At 33.4% G+C, this 20,000-nt stretch overlaps 2 protein-coding genes across 3 annotated transcripts in view; both read right to left on the minus strand.

The window, feature by feature from the left end:
- Positions 1–20,000, minus strand: part of LOC145277484 (uncharacterized) — a 351,446-nt gene that overhangs the window by 258,815 nt on the left and 72,631 nt on the right. The window lies entirely within an intron of this gene.
- The window catches only part of LOC145277485 (uncharacterized), a 43,939-nt gene continuing 32,074 nt past the window's right edge, over positions 8,136–20,000 (minus strand). Inside the window, exon 2 of one of the 2 annotated variants that reach the window (XM_080128867.1) lies at positions 8,136–18,602. In XM_080128867.1, the coding sequence (XP_079984993.1) occupies positions 17,779–18,602 (824 nt within the window). In that variant the 3' untranslated portion in view covers positions 8,136–17,778. The remainder of the gene's footprint in view (positions 18,603–20,000) is intronic. The other variant, XM_080128868.1, reaches the window with a different exon arrangement.

The raw sequence follows: 20,000 nt of genomic DNA on the forward strand, positions 1-20,000 counted from the left end.
GGGAATTTATATTTCATGGTCTCCAGTAGAAAAAGTCCAACCAGATCGCAGATATCCGCACTGTCATACGCCCCCATCGCGACGTCAAAGGGGTCTTCGGGGTTTGATTTTTTGACCCACGTTTTATCGTCAAAAAATAAAAGGGTCTGTCGAGCTTGCATGATTGTTTCCTTATCGAGCTCACTTATCTTTCTATATTTTGATGCGAAGATCAACGATTTTTCTAGGATTTCCTTAGTGATTGAAGGGTAAAAATCGACGATATCCAGTTGTGTAAACTTACATTTGTGTGGTTCAGTTATGTTTTTAAACCAGTCCAGTACCGCGCTAGTGTCTGCCCACAAATTAAGATTTGATTTTCTTTTTATCTCTTTTACTATTTCTCTAAGTATAGACTTGCTAGCTAGACCGATTTCGCTTTTAGCCGGGTTTATTAACCTGCAGGTTGGCCTATTATTAAAATTTTCCTTGTGGTCTTTTAAAGTTATAAACACATTTTTCTTTGCTAACCTATTTACTCTGTATTCTATACCTAATTTTGTGGCAACTTCTGTAGCCTCTTGGTTAATAGATTTATAAGTATCTTTTCTTGCTACCTGGTATTTTTCTGTAATTGAGTTTAGTACAAGTTGTTTTTTCTGTTCCTTTTCCATTTTATATAAATTTTTCGTTTTATCTGAGAAAACAATCGTCTCATTTTCTCTTTTTATTTTTTTTGATATCAGCTGTCATTGTTTTTTGAAATTGATTTGATCTATGTTTAAATTCAAGCTTAGCGATAATGTCTAGTAAATCTTTTTCAAAATTTTCTAATTCTTCCACTTTACTCGGGTATTTTATAGATTTTAATCCAAAATTGTTTTTCACATTCTCTTGGATGTTTGTTTCGTTTATAACCTTCCATCTCATCCTCTGAATTACATCTTCAATTTTCGATAGTAGGATTCTTGTATACAGCTGGTTACTTGGTGTTGGTATATATGGGGGCGTATGACAGTGCGGATATCTGCGATCTGGTTGGACTTTTTCTACTGGAGACCATGAAATATAAATTCCCAGATCACCTTTTTGGATTATATAGAGATGATGGACTTTGCCTATCGCGTGACTACAATGGATGTGCACTAGACAGGCTTAGAAAAGACCTAACTGAATTTTTTAAGGAACTAGGCTTTAAAATAATAATACAGACAAATTTAGATAGAGTAGATTTTTTAGATGCCACTCTAGATCTCGAGAAGAAAATACACAAACCCTTTCACAAACTAAATGAAAAACTCATGTATATAAATAAGGGTTCATGCCACCCACCCACAGTGTTTAAAAATATGGTAGCGAACATTAGCCAAAGGATTTCACGGCTTTCTTCGAACGCTGAAGTGTTCGAGAAAGCAGCACCATATTATAATGACGCACTGCATCAAAGTGGGTTCAATGAAAACATAAAATTTCAACAAACCCAGAATAAAGAAAATATAAAACGAAAGAGGAAACGGAAAATAATCTGGTTCTTACCTCCGTTTTCATTGAACACTAAAACTAGAGTAGGGCATTGTTTTCTTAGCCTTCTAGACAAACATTTTCCAAGAACACATAGACTACATAAACTTTTTAATAGAAACACGGTGAAAGTTAGTTACTCGACAGCTCCATCAATAAAGTCGATAATATCCAAAGAACCAAAAAAGATAGATAACGCAGGCTGCTCTTGCAGGACCAAAAATAGCTGTCCATTGGAGGGTAATTGTAAAGCTGAATCCCTTGTCTATGAGGCCACAGTAACGGAACAATCCACAAATATACCGGAAATATATATAGGTGTGACAAAAGGCCAATTTAAACAAAGATATTATGCACATATGAGCTCCTTTAGAGCTAAAACAAGGATGAATACAGCATTAGCTACCCGCGTGTGGGAGCTTAAAGAAAAAAATACACCCTTTTCCATAAAATGGAGAAAAATAGAGCATAGACCAGCATACGTCCCGGAATTAAGTCAATGCTCACTCTGTAACGCAGAGAAATACTACATCCTCCGGTCCATTCATGACCCAAAAATAAAATGTTTAAATGTGAGGAGTGAAGCTTTGAAAAGTTGCATACATAGAAGGAAGGGTCTCCTAATAAATTGGATCAATGAAAAGAACAACACTTAGATGTTGTTTTTATATATATATATATATAAGGAAAAAAAATTGTAAATACATAAATAATTAGTCGGTAAACTTGGATTTTAATCGCAATTATATTATAGATTTTTAATTAATGTCATATATATATATATATATATATATATATATATATTAAAAAAAAAAAAAAAAAATATATTTTATAAATGTAATTTATAATCTATTTCGAATTTAAAACTATAGAAAAATATAATAATGTTAATAAACTAGGGAAATCACTTAGGATAGATAAATACTCACTTCCCCAAACCTTGAAAGATTTGGATTTTAAAAAATAATTTTTAAACGTATTTCGAAATTTTTAAACGTGATTCGATATAATTAAAAATATATTTTTTTAAACTTTAAACGTATTTTTGGAAATTTTTAAATGTTCGATATAATTAAACGAATTTTTAAGTTTTTAACCGATACCAATACAGATTTTGAAGTTTTTATACATAAGGAAAGAGATTTTAAAATTAAATGGGGTTCAAATTAAAATCGATTCATATATAAAAAAAACATTTTTTCGAAATTAGATCTTAAATTTAAATAATTCAAAGTTGAAAATTAGGTATTACATTACCCGATATATATATGTATATATATATATATATATATATATATATATATATATATATATATATATATATATAGATAGATAGATATAGATAGATAAAAAAAAAAAAAAAAAAAAAGGGGGGGATTAAACAAAACGAGATTTGAACGTGGATTCGCGAGGTATATATACTTCACACTTCCGGTTATAAGATAGACGAATATTGGCTGAAGAGAGCTCGATAAGGATACCTTAAACGGGCCTTATTATCGGGCTTGAAACCGACGGTACCAATGACCTGTCTCAACTAACAACTTTCTGTACACAATATATATATATATATATATATATATATATATATATATATATATATATAAGTGACCTTCTCGGTGTTCGTGTGAAAACTCTCTCCTTTGTGGATATTTGGTCTATGGAGTTGAAATTTGATATCTCTATATAAATGAAACTCATTTTTCCCGTGTGAGTTTGACCTTAATAGGATTAAAAATCACGACATTACATTCAAATGTAATGTCCCGACACTTCAGCACAGGATCTGAGGTTTGCTATAGGCCTACAACCCTTACAGTTCCTTGATATTTTCAAGAAGCATTTTGAACTTCATGATATTGCCAGAATTATTATTGTCCATGAGCATCCGATTTGTCTCTTTGAAACTACACAATGCCACTTTAAATTGACTGAAATTTCTGGATTGGTCTTTTGGAGTTATAACAGTTGTAAATAGTTTAAAATCGGCTGGAAGTCTCTTGAGTGTCATTGATATTAATAGACTATCGCTTATTATTTCACCCGAGAGTTTTAATGCATTTGCTGTTGTTTCTGCCCTAATAACATAGTCAGTAATATTCTCATCTTCGTTACGTTTTAGAGACGTTAATTCTGTATATATTGATATAATTTTTCGATTTACCTTTTGATAAATAATGTTCTCTTAATATGTTCAATACTTTCAGTCCATTATCCCAGGTATCTCTTATAATCAGAGACAAACTTCTGTCGTCTTATCATTGAATCACTTCTGCAAAAACAGTTGCATTCGTTTCGATAAATTCGGGGTCGTTAGGATTCTCTGGTGGAGATTGAATGACTTTGTGTAGTTTTCGCATCCTTAAATACCCACAAAACTTTACCTGCTACAATTCGAATTTAGATTCCGATCCGTCAAAGCAAAGTCGATGGCTGGGCGCAAAACCTGTTAAGTGTTTATGTTGAATAAAGATGTCGGTAGTAGATCAAAGAAGAATCAATGCAGTCATGATCTCGAGTGTTGAGTAATCTTTTAAAATAAAGATGGCGGCATTAAATCGGCGAAGAATCAATACAATCACGATCAGCAGTGGTTTAATCGTTCAAAATGGAGGTTGACAGCGAACTGACTTTAATCCAAAATTCGATAGTATAATGAAGTCGGAGGCTTCTCATAGGTTGATTGTCCTAGCCGTAGTTATAAATAAGATCGTCCATAGCATTAGCGTCATACCTGCATTAGTAGTGATGGGGATGAGTCTCCTTGCGGATTTGGCGGCTTGGAAACTGGGTAAAGTACTCGTCAAGGATCCGTTCTTGACACTCAGTCCGACAGAGGTACGCTGCCTAGGTATCACATAGGAGGTCCACTCTCCCAGGCCTTGCCACTCGGCTTTCGGGTGGGGAAAGTTTATTACTTATCGCCTGAGGGGAATACCGACGCGGATGCTCAGGCAATTTTTTTCGAGACAAGAGTGCCCCTCCTTTAGGGGAGCTTGCTGGTATCACACTTTCCGATCTTGTGTTACATATTACTGTGGTGGGCGGCAATTAAATATTTACCTTCATTAGCAGTAAAAAAAAAAATGTTAACAAAGGTTAATTAACGGCAAGTTTGTTGATTTTCTGAAAAAGCCTATACCTCTTTATTGATATTCAGTGTGACTTTCGAGGTTTTCGTTCAACTGTTAATATTGTATTTGTTGTAATAGAGCGGATCGGTTTATGGATAATTGAGGCGAGAGTATGTTAGGACGATTGCGTTTGACATTTAGAAGGCGTTCGACAAAGTGTGGCATTCCAGTTTTCTCCATAAACTTCAGGATTATAAGATTGGTAATGAGGTTCTTGACATTATTAGGGGTTTCTTTCTGATTGCAAGTAACTCTAGATGGCGCCATTCTTTTTTTCTATCAATACTGACTATTAATGTTGAACTAAATCTAACTCTTTCTTTTCTATATCAATAATATTCCCAAGAATATTATTCAGAAAAGTAAGCTGATAACACAACTCTCTATTCTTGTATTGCTTCTTGTCCGTCTCTCTCGCATCTGTTGAACTAATTTAAACTAATTTAGATGTTGATTTGATTTCAGTTGTAGTTTAGATTACGAAATCGTTTCTCCGTTTAATCTGTTAAGGCTCAGCTACTGTCTTTCTATCGTAGGCGTGCCCCTTTTATTTCACAAGATTCGCGTGGATAGCTCTGCTCTTGATGAGAAATCGATTCGAAAACGTTTTCGTCAAATCTTTCTTAGAATTCAGATATTAATTGCGCTTTCTGCTTTTCGTAAAGTCGGTTCTCTTTATTACACCTGAATCAATCCTCTATCTTTTTTTTTTTTTTACATAGGCGTCACCACTTATCAAGGCCGATAGGCCACTCAAGGATAAGGGTTAAAGAGTGTACAGTAGTCAAAAGGACAATATAGTAATCGGTAGTAATGGAAGTTCGGTAAATTTGTTCACTTAAGTGGAAAGACTCATCAGAAACTTGTTCACGTTAGACTTGAAGACAACCATATTATAGACGGCTGGAAAGCAGGAAAACAGAAGACAATTCCACAGGCGTGCAGTTCTAAGAAATAAGCTTTGATCATGGAATCTATGTTTAGATTTAGGCACAGATAAAGAGTGGGGGGAATTTTTGATAGTGTTTTCAGCTAGTCGAGTGTTTCTTGTGAAAGTTTGGCGAGGGGGGACCATAGATTGAAGCTCAGTCGAACACTTTCCATGAAAATAACGATAAAGCAGACACAAACTCGCAGCATCTCTTCTGTGAGATAGAGGTTGCAGGGAAGAGAAAAGGACATCTCCCACCAGGCCACGAAGTCTATTTTGAACCCTATCAAGGCAAGACAAGTCTTTTCTAGCAGCTCCTGCCCATATGTGGCAACAGTATTCCATCCTTGGACGTATCTAGCTCTTATATAGATAGAGAATTGCATCAGCAGTGAGATATCTACTCGATCGATAGAAGGATCCGACCATTTTTCCAGCGGCCTTGGCAACAGATTTGATGAGGAGTAAAGGTCAAGCCCAGAAGCTTGTCAAAACTTGAGGCCTCCCCAAGACGAGAGCCATTCATTTTAATTGATGCCAGATGGGGATCAGAACGTTGATGATGTAAAGATAGAAGCTTGGTTTTAGATGCATTAAAAGTAACCAGCAACTCCTTTCCCCATTGTACAACGTGATCAAGATCAGAGGAGAGAGAATCGGAGAGAACTTGGTCGTTTACTGACTTAGATGTGCTACCATAGATGGTAGTGTCATCAGCAAAAATGTCTACGAATGATGTAAGGATGTGATTTGGAAGATCATTAATGTAGATCAGGAAAAGAGTTGGGCCCAAGATGGACCCCTGAGGGACTCCAGCATTTATACTGTGAGCTTCTGATTTTTGTCCATCAACTACTATTCTTATGAACCTATCTTTACAAATCAACTATTTGACCATGTATCAAGTATGGAGTATTGTTCTCATATTTGAGCTGGTGAACACCTGTCCCATTTGCAGATTCTTGATAAAGTTCAGAAATTTAATTAGTTCTACTCTTACTTCTTCTTTGCAACCTCTTTCTAAGAGACGTGATGTTGCTAGTCTTAGTCTTTAAATACTATTATGCCATTTGTTCTTCAGAATTGTCTGACCTTTTACTTGCTTCATTTGTTCCATCTCGTTTGACTCGTTAGTCTATTGGTCTCAATCACTTTGCTGTTTGGATACCTTATTGTAATACAGCTTCCTATTTCAATAGCGTCTTTCCTACAAGCACAGACTTAAAGAACTCTCTTCATGCTCACTGTTTGCCCTTACCTATTAGCTTGAATTTTTCAAGACTAAGGTCAATAGGCATCTTCATCATTTTTCGTTCTTGTGACTTCACATCTTGTTTGGAATTATTTCCATAAAACATCTAAAAGCACTCTTTTCTCCATTGACAAAGCACGAAACCAACTTTGAAATCTAGTGGGGATATTCCTTTCTCTTCACTACAATCTATTTCTCACAAGTTGCTACTTGTCCTCTAATTTTCCGTTATTTTATTAAGTGTTCGAATGAGTTCTCATCTTTGTTCCCACGGTAAAACATTTACAACAAACACCGTCTAGCTACAACAATTATAAACACTTTTTGTTTCTCCCTCTGTGTACCTAAAACTAAACCGAACTTCCATGAACAAAGTTTATTTCCAAGAACTATCCTTCTGTGGAACATAATACCACGGGATTACTTCCAGCTGACTACAGCATGTCTGTTTTCAAGTCCAATGTTAACAAATTCTCATAGTCTTAAATAATCTTATTTATGACCTGTCAATTATTTGTTATTAATCCTCACAGTGTTATTTCAGTGTCTACCTGACAAATTCAGTAACTCTTATCCTCGAGTGATCCATTATCTTTTATAAGGGATAACTCGTTAGTGCATAAAAAGAGTATAAGCAAGATGGTTAATGGTATCGTCGAAACGAAGACTGTAACTGAAAGGAATTAAATGGCACCAATGGAAGCTTTCTTTTCTGTAGAATATCTCGTCAAATACAAAGTAAGAGGAAGAATCGGTGGCCAAAAGACCAGTGTTTAAAACTGTACGACAGCGTCCACAAGTTGCATTAACGGTGGCCTGGTGGTTAACGGCAACTTGATTGTGTCAAATTCGAATCCAGTTTGTTTCACAGAAGGATTTTCACTCAGAACTTTAGCAAATTTCATGTGATATGTGATCCACCCCGTAAGTATTGATGTATTTCCAGAAAAAAATCTAACTAGAAAGATATCGAGGAAACGAATGCCAACAATGATCATTTCATTAATACAAAATGAATGAATAATGCTCTACAACATGATATAGCTGCATCGTCTGATGGCTTGAAACAACGACAAAATATTGCGGAGAACATCATTAATATTTGAAGATCGTATATTTGCCACGGTGTCCACCTCCAATTGTTGGGGTTCAAACATCAAGCAGCTTGACTCAAGTTTAGTCTTCGTTTCGCTTGCAACCGAGATGAGGATGCCGCCATTTATATTTGAACACCGCCCTTTGCAGTGCCAATTCTTCATTTTGTTTTAAAAGAAAAAAGTATTGAAAAGCAATAAAGACAAAAAAAAAAAAAAAAATTAAAGGAATTTGTTTATTCATTTATTTTATAAAATTGATACAAAAAAACATAAGAAAATAAAAAAAGTTTTTGTAAAAATATACATTAAATGCATTTTTAAAGAATTTGTTTATGCATGAAAAATATTTGCAGCATTTTTTTTTTCTGTATACAAGTGTGGAAAATATTCGGCTGCTTTCTTGCTTTCTATTTTGAATTGGAATCGTGTACAACCGAATATTCAGTTGTAACAGTTGTGTGTGCATATATCTGGGTGTGTGAATATGTTTGTCAGTGTCCATGTATGTGTTTCATTGCGTGATAGCGGCTGTGTGAATATGAGTGTTCATTTGTGTATGAGTATTTGCGTTAAAGTGTTACGGAAATACGTGCCTGTGTGAATGTACATGTTCGTTTGTGTGATTGTGTGTGCGCGTGTGTGTGTTAAAGTAGAAGTTATTGTTTCACGCTTAGAGTGCTCAGTATAAAACGCAGTTTTAATAGTAGTAGTAGTAATAATAATAATAATAATAATAATAATAATAATAATAATAATAATAATAATAATAATAATAATATGTCTACACCCTAAAATATTTAAGACTTTCTAGGAATAGAAATAATTTCTAGAGAGACAGTCAAGCTACGCTGAGGAGAGGTAAAGCCTCGAAGCATGCATATCCGTAGATTACTGTTTTAATAATAATAATAATAATAATAATAATAATAATAATAATAATAATATATTTCTGTAGAAATATATTTTCTTATTATATATCAATCCTTATATAAGAAGCTCAATGTAATTACAGAGCAATATAGAGAATAAATGACAAAAAGTTATATTCCAAAATTCATGACGTTGACCATCTTATAATTTATTTCTTTAATTCACGTGACTTATGACTGTCAAGAATTGTATAAGTCAACTGAATTAAAGGAATAAATTATAAGATGGTCAACATCATGAATTTAGGAATATAACTTTTTGTCATTTATTCTCTCTCTCTCTCTCTCTCTCTCTCTCTATATATATATATATATATATATATATATATATATATATATACATAAATGAATAATAATAAACTGATGTCGGATAAAATGTTAAATTCCATACTTGTGTGTACATATGCATGCGTGCGTATACTGAAGTTGTATAAATATTTGATGAATACATTTACATAAAAATAAAAAAAAACATGTAAGATAAAAGAAATGAAAATATGCGAAATAAAACTCATTTCATTTCATTCTTTTTTTCTATTCAAATATAGCCATTCGTCGAGTGAAACGTATTAATCCTATAAATTATTCATAAAATTTCAAAGTTTAACGTAATTATACATTTTGACTATCTCACATAAAAAAGTTATCTTGTAAGATTTTTGAAGTCAGGCCTGAGTAGCATTTAAGCTGAGAAATAAAACTTTATTTATGACTAGTCAATTCATATTTATTGTTGCTGTACTATGTTATTAGCAATAAAAATAACGCACTTTTCTATAATTTTTTATGAGAATTATTTATTCCTAATTAATAATATAGAATGTATTTTTTTTTCAATAATCACATAAAGACGGATCAACAACTTATATTTTTTGTTGAAGAAAGTGATAGTTTCCGACCTAAACTTATTACTATTCCTATAAGTTTTCAAAAGTACAGACAAATATGAATTAAAGACTAAAAAAAAACACGTTATCCCAGGCAATATTGGGTAGGTACGTCTAAAATAAATATGCATTGGGTTTAATTATTGCACGTTGTTTCTCCATTGAACTATTTTAATCAATATTGCATTTCAATTTATAATCATATTCTATTTATATCTTTATTATGATATGTTTAGTTTGAAAATACGTATTGGTGGCTATCTTGCATCATATTATGCTCTATTCTTTTTTTTACATTAAACCATTAGATGTATCACCATCTTGCTCGCCTCTGTAAGAGATTACAACAGCACAAAACATTTACTATTTCGTGGTATTGGGCATGATTTCCAAATGTTACCTTCAGCAAAACATTAAAATAGTAAAACTTGCCGTAGTTTCGTATCGAAGCAAACGAGATGGTGATACCTATACAGGTTTATTGCACTAATTCACATTTTCAATGACAAAAGAAATGAAAGAATAATAAACATTATAGGTTCTGTCACTAAACTGCATTGAGCTTCTAAGCGTTTATGGATATTAGAGTATATCGCAGTATTCGTCTAGAAATTGTCTCATATATATATATATATATATATATATATATATATATATATATATATATATATATATATATATATATATATATATATATATATATATATATATTGAAGATACTAGCACCCGAAATTGACATTCTGCGTTATAAAATGTCGCTCGATTAAAAAATCATAGACAGCTCAGTATGCATGCGTGCGTGCGTACGCACAATATTTAAATAGCGTAAACATTCAGACAATTTTAGGATTCACAAGGACAAGAAGCATTTACAGTGTTTTCTAGATTCACGGTAAATCAACCATTTTCGGGTTATTCATTTTATTTTAATTGTCAACACTACATTGTATATAATGAATTTAATACACATTGCTGTTTTCGACACGGCTGGGAAAGAATTAAGGGAGGGTTCATACCTTTCCCTCACAATATTAGTGCGCAAACGACTGCAGTAGGACCCATAATAAAGACCAATATATATATATATATATATATATATATATATATATATATATATATATATATATATATATATATATGTATATATATATATATATATATATATATATATATATATATATATATATATATATATATAAATAATACTGCCGAAAGAAACCATTTCAGATGTTTGGGGAAGAGAGAAAGCAAATAGCGATTCCGTTACTCCCCACCATCGAAGATGAATTTGAACATAAATGTTTTTTTACTTACATAATGTTTTCTTTCTTTTCTTCATTCTTTTTACACCGATTGATACGAATATAAGTGCGAACACTAGCGAAACATAATTTTCCCGTGATTAATGACGGAGGGAGTACAATCGGTGAATAATATTATTGGACAATGATTGACGCGGTATCTGCCCGGCACAAAAAAACGACGACGCAGATGGCGAAGTTTGTCGACAACGTGCCTGCACCGAACTTTATGCTGTTGGCAAAAACGGAGAGATACGTGTTCGCACCGAGTCGTCGTCTTGCAGAGCCACTTTTTTTTTTTTTTTTTAAGCGGATCGCATGAAAGAAAGAAACACATGAAAAACTGTTTACAATTGACCGTGACAGAATAAACAACAATATATTACAATACAAAATAAAACGATTGTCTAGCTCTAAAATACGCGAACTGTTTAAATAGTTTGTACCGACGACAATAACGAATAAGAAATCTGTTGAAACGTCGAAAATATTGACATTCAAATATAACACGGTAATACAAAGACTGAGTATTGAATTGCGCACGTAAATACGAATACGAAAATATGCACGATCAATTGGAGACATAATCTATATAATAATAATAATAATAATAATAATAATAATAATAATAATATCGATATAATGACACGCTAAGGCAACTGTATGCTAGTACGTACGTCATTACCCTTTATCATCCATTTTTAAATATGGAATGCAATCCATATATATATATATATATATATATATATATATATATATATATATATATATATATATATATACCGACATAATTTGGGAATCATATTTAGGACGACCCCTGGTGTGAATGTCGGGTTATAATAACCGACAACTCTAGCTAGGAATAGTTTAGTAAAATCAAAGTTACAGTGACAAGGATGATCATAGACTCCATCCTCACTTTTTAAATTGGCCTTGTTCCCAATTTTGTTTTGTTCAGCTTTTTGTTTTGTGAAATAAAACATACACATCAAAGTGTAGTATCTGTTCTCTACAAACATTATACAATAATATCGTGATGTTTGAGCCGAGAATAGAAATATGTCGCAAACTCTTACAAAAATTATGTAACCAGATATATATTCTATAACTAATTTAATCAGAGTACTTTGACAACTATTTCAGTTTTTAACGAAAATGTTGCAATGATATCGTGGGGTCTTCGTTCGCACCGTACTCCCATAGAATGGTTAGCTTTTACCATAATACGCTAAAGCAATAATATGCTCGTACGTACGCTATCACCCATGACTCTGTTTTAAAAGATGCCCCCCCCCCCAAAAAAAAATTGTAGTGCAAAGAAGTAATTTATAAATTTCGTCTGGTGTGTCAAGCATGAAACTCAAACTAGAATACCTCAACAGACGACGATAGAATGGAAATATCTCACCAACTGGTGGATGGGTTTAGAGATGAAACTCTATAATCACGGCAGCAATATCACATCGATGAGCTATGTTCCTGACAAAGAGGGAAGAATTGATGTTTTATGGGTTGGAACCTATCCATGTAATACTTATTGTTGGATAGTTTCTGATTTTGAAGTAGTATTTGTTTAGTTCCTTACACGAAGTAGCTTTATGCATTGTCTGGAGCGATTTCCATAAAACAGATGCAGATGGAACCGTGGAATTTCTGTGGCTCCCACTATTTGTATGATATCATTTTAAAGTTGGTTATTTTTAGTTTTGCTAAAAAATGAAACAGAAACATTCACCTTATTTACTGAATATCTTTTGTACATGTTATTTGAATAAGGAGGCGAGCAAGACACTGACAACGATGAGGTTATTGTTCTACTGAAACAGTGCATAAAAGCTTAATTATCTTGCATGGACCTGTTTAGTTCGAACAAAGCGCTGGTAAATTGTTAAACCCCCTTCACTCGTATCCAGGTTCGGTTTTAAGCCAATTAGAAAGAATTATACAATTTGTGACTCGCGGTTGAAAAGGAACATCCCGCACATGCTCGAGTAGAGAAGAGGACATTATAACGAATTATAGATGTTCAGTGTTTATATCCATAAAATTGACATTACAAAAACCGTAGACTTTAAAAGTATTTCAGTATATTTCTCGGGGGAAAACCCACCCAGAAAAGTCTGCTTTTAGAAAGTCGATCTACCGAAAGTATGCCAACCACTGATCATGAAATATTAACACTTTATATCGGGTTTTACTTTGAGCGTTTCCTTACAGCTCAAGGATGTTTTAAAACTAGGATTGGCATATTGCACAAAGCAAAACACTGCGATCTTCAAGTAAAGGAAGTCGTTAACAATGTTCTAATTGAGTCCTGTACTTCCTAGTGCTGATCTCCTTCGCCCCATTGAATAATTACAACACGGAGAACTTTTAACAAATATGAATAAATTGAATTACAATTCCGTTATTGATTTATAGACATTAATTGCAAAGAAATAAAGACATATGATGATACAAAGAAATGGATTTTATTACGTACATAATTTTAGAAAAACTTGTTTAGAAGCAAAGTGTTTATTTTCTTCGCTATATTACGACTGGGATCTGTGGTCTGCTTACTTAGCAATCATCTCTCTCCCTCTATTTACACACACACACACACACACACACACACACACACACACACACACACACACACACACACACACACACACACACACACACACACACACACACACACACACATACCGAGGATTACTGATTGTTGAAATAAAAGGTTAATGATTTTTGTCCTTCTCTATCTTTGATGACTGATGTCAACTTTTGTGATGTCATGCAATGTGCACGGCTAACCGCTATCTCTCTGGTGGATGACATCATTGTTCTGTGAAATCATCCACTGTGTACGGTAATTTAGCCGGATGACGTAAAACACTGTTACGTCAATGGATTACGTAAAAAAAACAATGACCTCATTAAGTGTACACGGAGACAAGTTAACAAGCAAGCATGCAAGAAAAGCGACATATATATATATATATATATATATATATATATATATAGTCATCCACATACAGTACTGTTTCGCTGTTTCACACCTCATCAGTGCGGTATATATATATATATATATATATATATATATATATATATATATATATATATTTGTACCGAAATGTTGAATCCTTCTGCTTGTTTTACAAGTATTTTAATGGTAACTACAAGCCACTGTACCCCTCTACGTAAATAACCACGACAAACTAGACACGCAGCAAAATCCCACCCCTACACAGTAGAAATCCCCAGATACCAGAAAGCCTTCTACTCTAATAGTTTCTTCCATAGGACTACTAGAATTTGGAATTCCCTTCCGGGTTCCTGCTTCCTTGACTGTACTGACATGCAGAAGTTCAAGTGTAATGGAAACAGACATTTTGCTGCTCAACTCCCTACATAGTATCTCTGCAAATTATATCCCAGACAGTAGCTCCCTACATCAAAGTGGCGCTGTGCCTGGTTTGGGGTGAAAATATATGCATTCCAGATGTTTGGGAGAAGAGAAAAAGCAAATAGCGATTCCGACATCCCCCGCCATCTAAGATGAATTGGAAAATAAATGCTTTTCTTACTTACATAATATGTTTTCTTTCTTGTCCTCATTATTTTTACACCCATTGATACGAATATAAGCGCGAACGCTAGCGAAATCTAATTTTTCTTAACATGCTAGTCCGGTTCCATGGTCCATTTAATCGTTAAAACTGCATTAATAAACGTGTGAACGATTTCATTCATTTGATTTAGGAGAAGTTAATTCATAAATTCATCCATCTTTTTATCTACGTATAGACATTTATAAACATATTAATGTTTATAGATTCATTTTAATTCACATATGTTTATGTTCAGCATCTACATATAACAATATTTCTTAAAAAAATATATAATTACAATTTTTATTATCATACTGATGGAAAAGTGACATTTTCCACTGGAAAGCCATCAATTTAACAACTGTCCGATTTTTAAACTTGCGAAACGGCCACATGATAACAACGGATCGTCTCCATTTTGTATTTAACAATTTAAGTTTTGTTTTCACTGTTATATAGCTGAATATCGCTTTTGTAATTGTGGATTTCAAAGCGGAAAGTAGGTTTTTGCAGGTACTAAGTCTGCTATATGTTTAATTTGGTTAGCATTTCTAGGAATTTAGAAGAATGTTCTAATGTTCATTTTAGTATTTTCCTTTTTATAAAATGCTCAAAGCTTCCTTAGACTTATATATATATATATATATATATATATATATATATATATATATATATATATATTAATATATATATATATATATATATATTAAATAATCACAGATTAGAGATCAAGTGAATTATCCTATCAGATATCACATTGAGGCAATACTTGGAATTGAACATTAATTCAATATTTGATGCACTATCTCCGCACTCCCAAGGATTCTGGATTTCTTCTACCAACGAATCTTTATATTGTCGACGAGGGCGACCATTTCGTATGCCCTTCGAAACAACAGTATGGAACAACCAAACATTCATGATATATCGGATTACTGATTTTGACCCTGGATCACTACTCCTCCGACCTGGCAGAAATATCCCGGAAAATATTGAACTCATTCTGATAATGGATTGCCCAGGTTGTATGAAATCCTTTTTTCTATGACACTTATTCACCATTCAAATAACATTTTCAATATATATATTGCTGAAAAACAAAATACTCGATTATTCATAGCTGAACATTTTGCTAATTGCATTTCATTTCCTATGATGATATAGGCCATTATTTGAAAATCCATGGATTAAGGAAATTAACATAATTTTTCTCTATATATTCTTTATTTCAAACAATAAATTCTTAACTTAAATATATTTGTTTATATTTTAATTTACAGAATTTAACCTTAATCATTACCTTTATACATACATACATACATACATACATACATACATACATACATACATACATACATACATACATATATGCATACATACATACATACATACATACATACATACATATAATTTAATAATATATATAAAGAATTTGTATGTCACATCTGTTTCAAGATGTGCAAATCTGCGGCGGGACTGCATAGTCATCTAAGATGACATTGACGGTGATATATATATATATATATATATATATATATATATATATATATATATATATATATATATAAATGAAATACTGAAGTGCAGTAAGAATACAGATTGTATACTACTGTAAGCATAAAGTCCAATTAAATATTATTATAAATATTCATAAGACGATCCCAGGCAGATAAAAAAAATCTCAACATGCGAGGTAGAGCAATAATCTATATGGAAATTCGGAGATAAATTATGTTTATTTTTTAACGAAGGAGTACGGATAATTATTAAAGTCTTTTCCTTAATGCATGGGTTTTCAATGGATTTTTTATCTCATCAGAGAAAATGTTGTTAGCGAAATATATGCGGTAATTATGAATTTTGCTTATTGGCATATAGAATGAAAAATTAAAATTGCAAAGATAATGTAAAAAGGATACCCAAAGTTTAAATAATGATTATTAAGAAACCATTATAAAACCCAAAGAATAGTGATATATTGCAAAATGAATTGCGGTTTTTTATTAGTATATTCCAGGTTAAGATAAGCCATTGATTGAAAATCCATGGGTTAAGGAAAGGACTTTAATATTTATCTGCACTTCTTTGTCAAACAATAAATTTTGTTGTAATTATATATATATATAATTTATCTCAAAATTGATATATTACTTCAATAGTACTCAATACGTGAGTAGAGCTAGATAGTAAGGTATAAAAATATATAGCAATTAAGCTACACAGAATCTATCGGGTTTTATCCCTACAGGGAATCGTCAGGCTAGAATGCATTCTGTGTAGCTTAACTGTCATATATTGTCATTTCCTGCGTATATATGTTTGTGTGCGTTTATTTCTCTATATATCCAGGTTTATTGATGAACACCGTTCTTTTAAAACATTTCAAATTCTACAAATATATGTGAGCCTCTTATGTAGATATTAACGTGTTATGTGTGTGTGTGTTTGTGTGTGTGTGTGTGTGTGTGTTTTGTATATGTCTCACATTAACATGTGATATATGTGTGTTTTGTTTTAACGCGATATATATATGTGGGTTTGTGTGTGTGTGTGTGTGTGTGAGAGCATGTGTGTGTGACTCGTATGTGTCTCACATTAACATGTGTGTGATATATATGTGTGATATATATATATATATATATATATATATATATATATATATATATATATATATATGCATATCTTTTTATGTGCAAATAAAATAAAAAGTTTTTACATGCCAGTGGTGCATGCGCGTGTGTTAACATAAGTACTTGACAAAGCATACTTGTCCTTGTGCCACCCTGGTGCCACCCTTCTGCCACCCCATACACTGCCGATTAAACATTCACTGGCATATTATTTCTCACTTCCATAAAAAAATAGTATAGATAGTGTTATGAACTGGTCATACATTATATATTTAGCGGCAAACGATCATGATTTGGCGTGTAATGCTTGGAAGAGGTACCCGCGAGGGTGACTCACCCTCCACAGTAGGCAATACAGCCTTTCTTTTTAAGCCCAAAAGACAAAAAAAAAAGGATTACACATTTTTTTTTTTAAAGAGCGGGAAGAAAGACTTTGCTAAATGAGCAAAATAATGCCACACGTGACCTCTCTAGCCGACTGTTATGGCCGATTTTCTTTCTCGCAACACCAGAAATGTCATTGCTTAGCTGACCGACATATTTCTAGGGTGATAGTAGTAATCGTCTGCGTAAATTGACGGTGCTGTCGGAGTCGGGTGCTCGCTATACGGAGGCGGCGCAGTAAAAAATGGGTTCCAAAAGTAATGCTCTCCAAGTGGCGGCGCACTGACCGGGTAAGATAGGAGATTATTGTAACCGTCCGTTTCAAAAGGAATCGGATCAGAATGATTGTTAGGTGTGGTTTTCATCTCACAGAGCTCGTTGCAGCTGTGTTCTCTTCGAAACGCATCGACGTCCTTTGATATCTGGGCGTTCGTGATACAAACCTGATTTGTCCCAAACTCGAAGGCCCGGAAATTTGTCAAATAACTTTGATTCTGGCTCTGCATCAAGCTAATATGGCTAATAGCTGAAAGCAGCGGACCCTTGTGGATTAGTTCATCCTTCCGGTGTTGGTACATATCAATCATAACAAATTCATCTTCTTTTGGTGGACGCCATCCTTTGATAGAGGATGCCACCTTCGTCGGTAAGGCCGTCTTGTCCATGGCGGCCAATGCGCTTTTCGGGACATAGAAATTGAGGCGGGCATTGTTGGCCCGAAACACTTCCTCAACCGATTTGAGTCTTCTCCGGATATTTCTAAAGGATTCCCAGCTAGCCTTTGTCCCCACGACGTTGGCTCGGACAACGCAGTTCCGACCGATCAAGATCCCACTGCCGCCAAGGATCCCTTTGAAGAGTAACTGGTTGTCAAGTGTTGAACTGGGGGTGTAAGCAAAATTAGCAATGTAAAAATCATCATCGAACTTGAAACTGTACGTCTCATTATCCATCGTGCTGTGTCCTGTAAGAAAAAAAAGAAAATGATAAGTTAGAGTAGAAAGAAAAAAGGAAGACGAGTCCTCCCCCCCAAAAAAAACAACAACAACAAACATAAGTAAAAAATAAAAGAGGGAAAACACACACAAAAAAAAAAAAAAAAAAAAAAGACAAAACTCCTTTCCTTTAACCGTTATAAGAAACAAGGGTTGTAGTCATCCATTGAGGACATTGCAAAGGCTGTTGCTAAGAAGGTGGGTTCCCTCTATCGAGCTAGAAGACTACTCACACCTGAGAGTATCCTGTACCTCTACAAGGCCAGCATTCATCTATGCATGGAGTATTGTTGCCACATCTGGGATGGTGAATCTACCATTAGCCTCTCCCTCTTGGATACGATCCAAAAAAGTTTTCAATCTAATGGACCCCACTTTGTCCACAAAGTTATAACCCCTGTCTCATCGCCGCAATGCTGCATCTCTATGTCTGTTTTACAAATATTTTAATGGAATTTGCTCGGATGAACTCGTTGCACTTGAGGGCCAAATTTGAATCTTAGACTTCCGATTTGTTAGCTTTAACGGCTCGGGTGAGTTGCGACGTTGGGGAAATAATTATATCGTCTCTCACATTTTGAAAATTCTTACACACGCGCGCGCACACACACACACACACACACACACACACACACACACACACACACACACATATATAATTTGAAAATAATTCAACTACTACAATTCAAATGGTACAAGTGTATTTATAGCACATTTATTTTATAATAAATATACTTGTGGTATTTGGGTGATATATATGCTCTGAAACTGAAATATATTTACATTGAGCTTAAATAAATTTGGGAATTAAAAAAAAAACTTTTTACTGTATACTTACATTAAAATTGTTTTTTGGAGTATTCAGTCGAACAATAAATTTTGATTGTAAATTTCAACTTAGTTTTAATTATCTTTCTCTTGTAATAAGCTCTACTCCCTATTGCATATTGAGCTTTTTTATTCGGTTGGGCTCAAACTATTTATATATAAATACTGGTATTTATATTAGATTATAGTTTACCATTGCGTATTTCAGGTAAACACTACATCCTTTTGATTTCATTACTTATATATATATATATATATATATATATATATATATATATATATATATATATATATATATTACATGGAAGTTACCACTTATCAAGGCCCGGAGCCCACTCGGAGATAAGGGTTATTGCGTGTACAGTAATCAATATCGTAAGTATGAAAACCAAAGAGGAGAGATATAACAAATGAGAAATATTTGGAATCAAGTCTCCCCTTGCCGTTATTTCAGATCATTTGAAACCATAGCAGCAAGTTTAGTCTCCCCCTCCATCAAAGCTAGAGATTTCAAGGAAATACCAGATAGTTTGTAATTC

Source organism: Euprymna scolopes, chromosome 6 (genome assembly GCF_053919585.1).
Source record: "Euprymna scolopes isolate OS-2025 chromosome 6, ASM5391958v1, whole genome shotgun sequence".
NCBI classification, from domain to species: Eukaryota; Metazoa; Mollusca; class Cephalopoda; order Sepiida; family Sepiolidae; genus Euprymna; species Euprymna scolopes.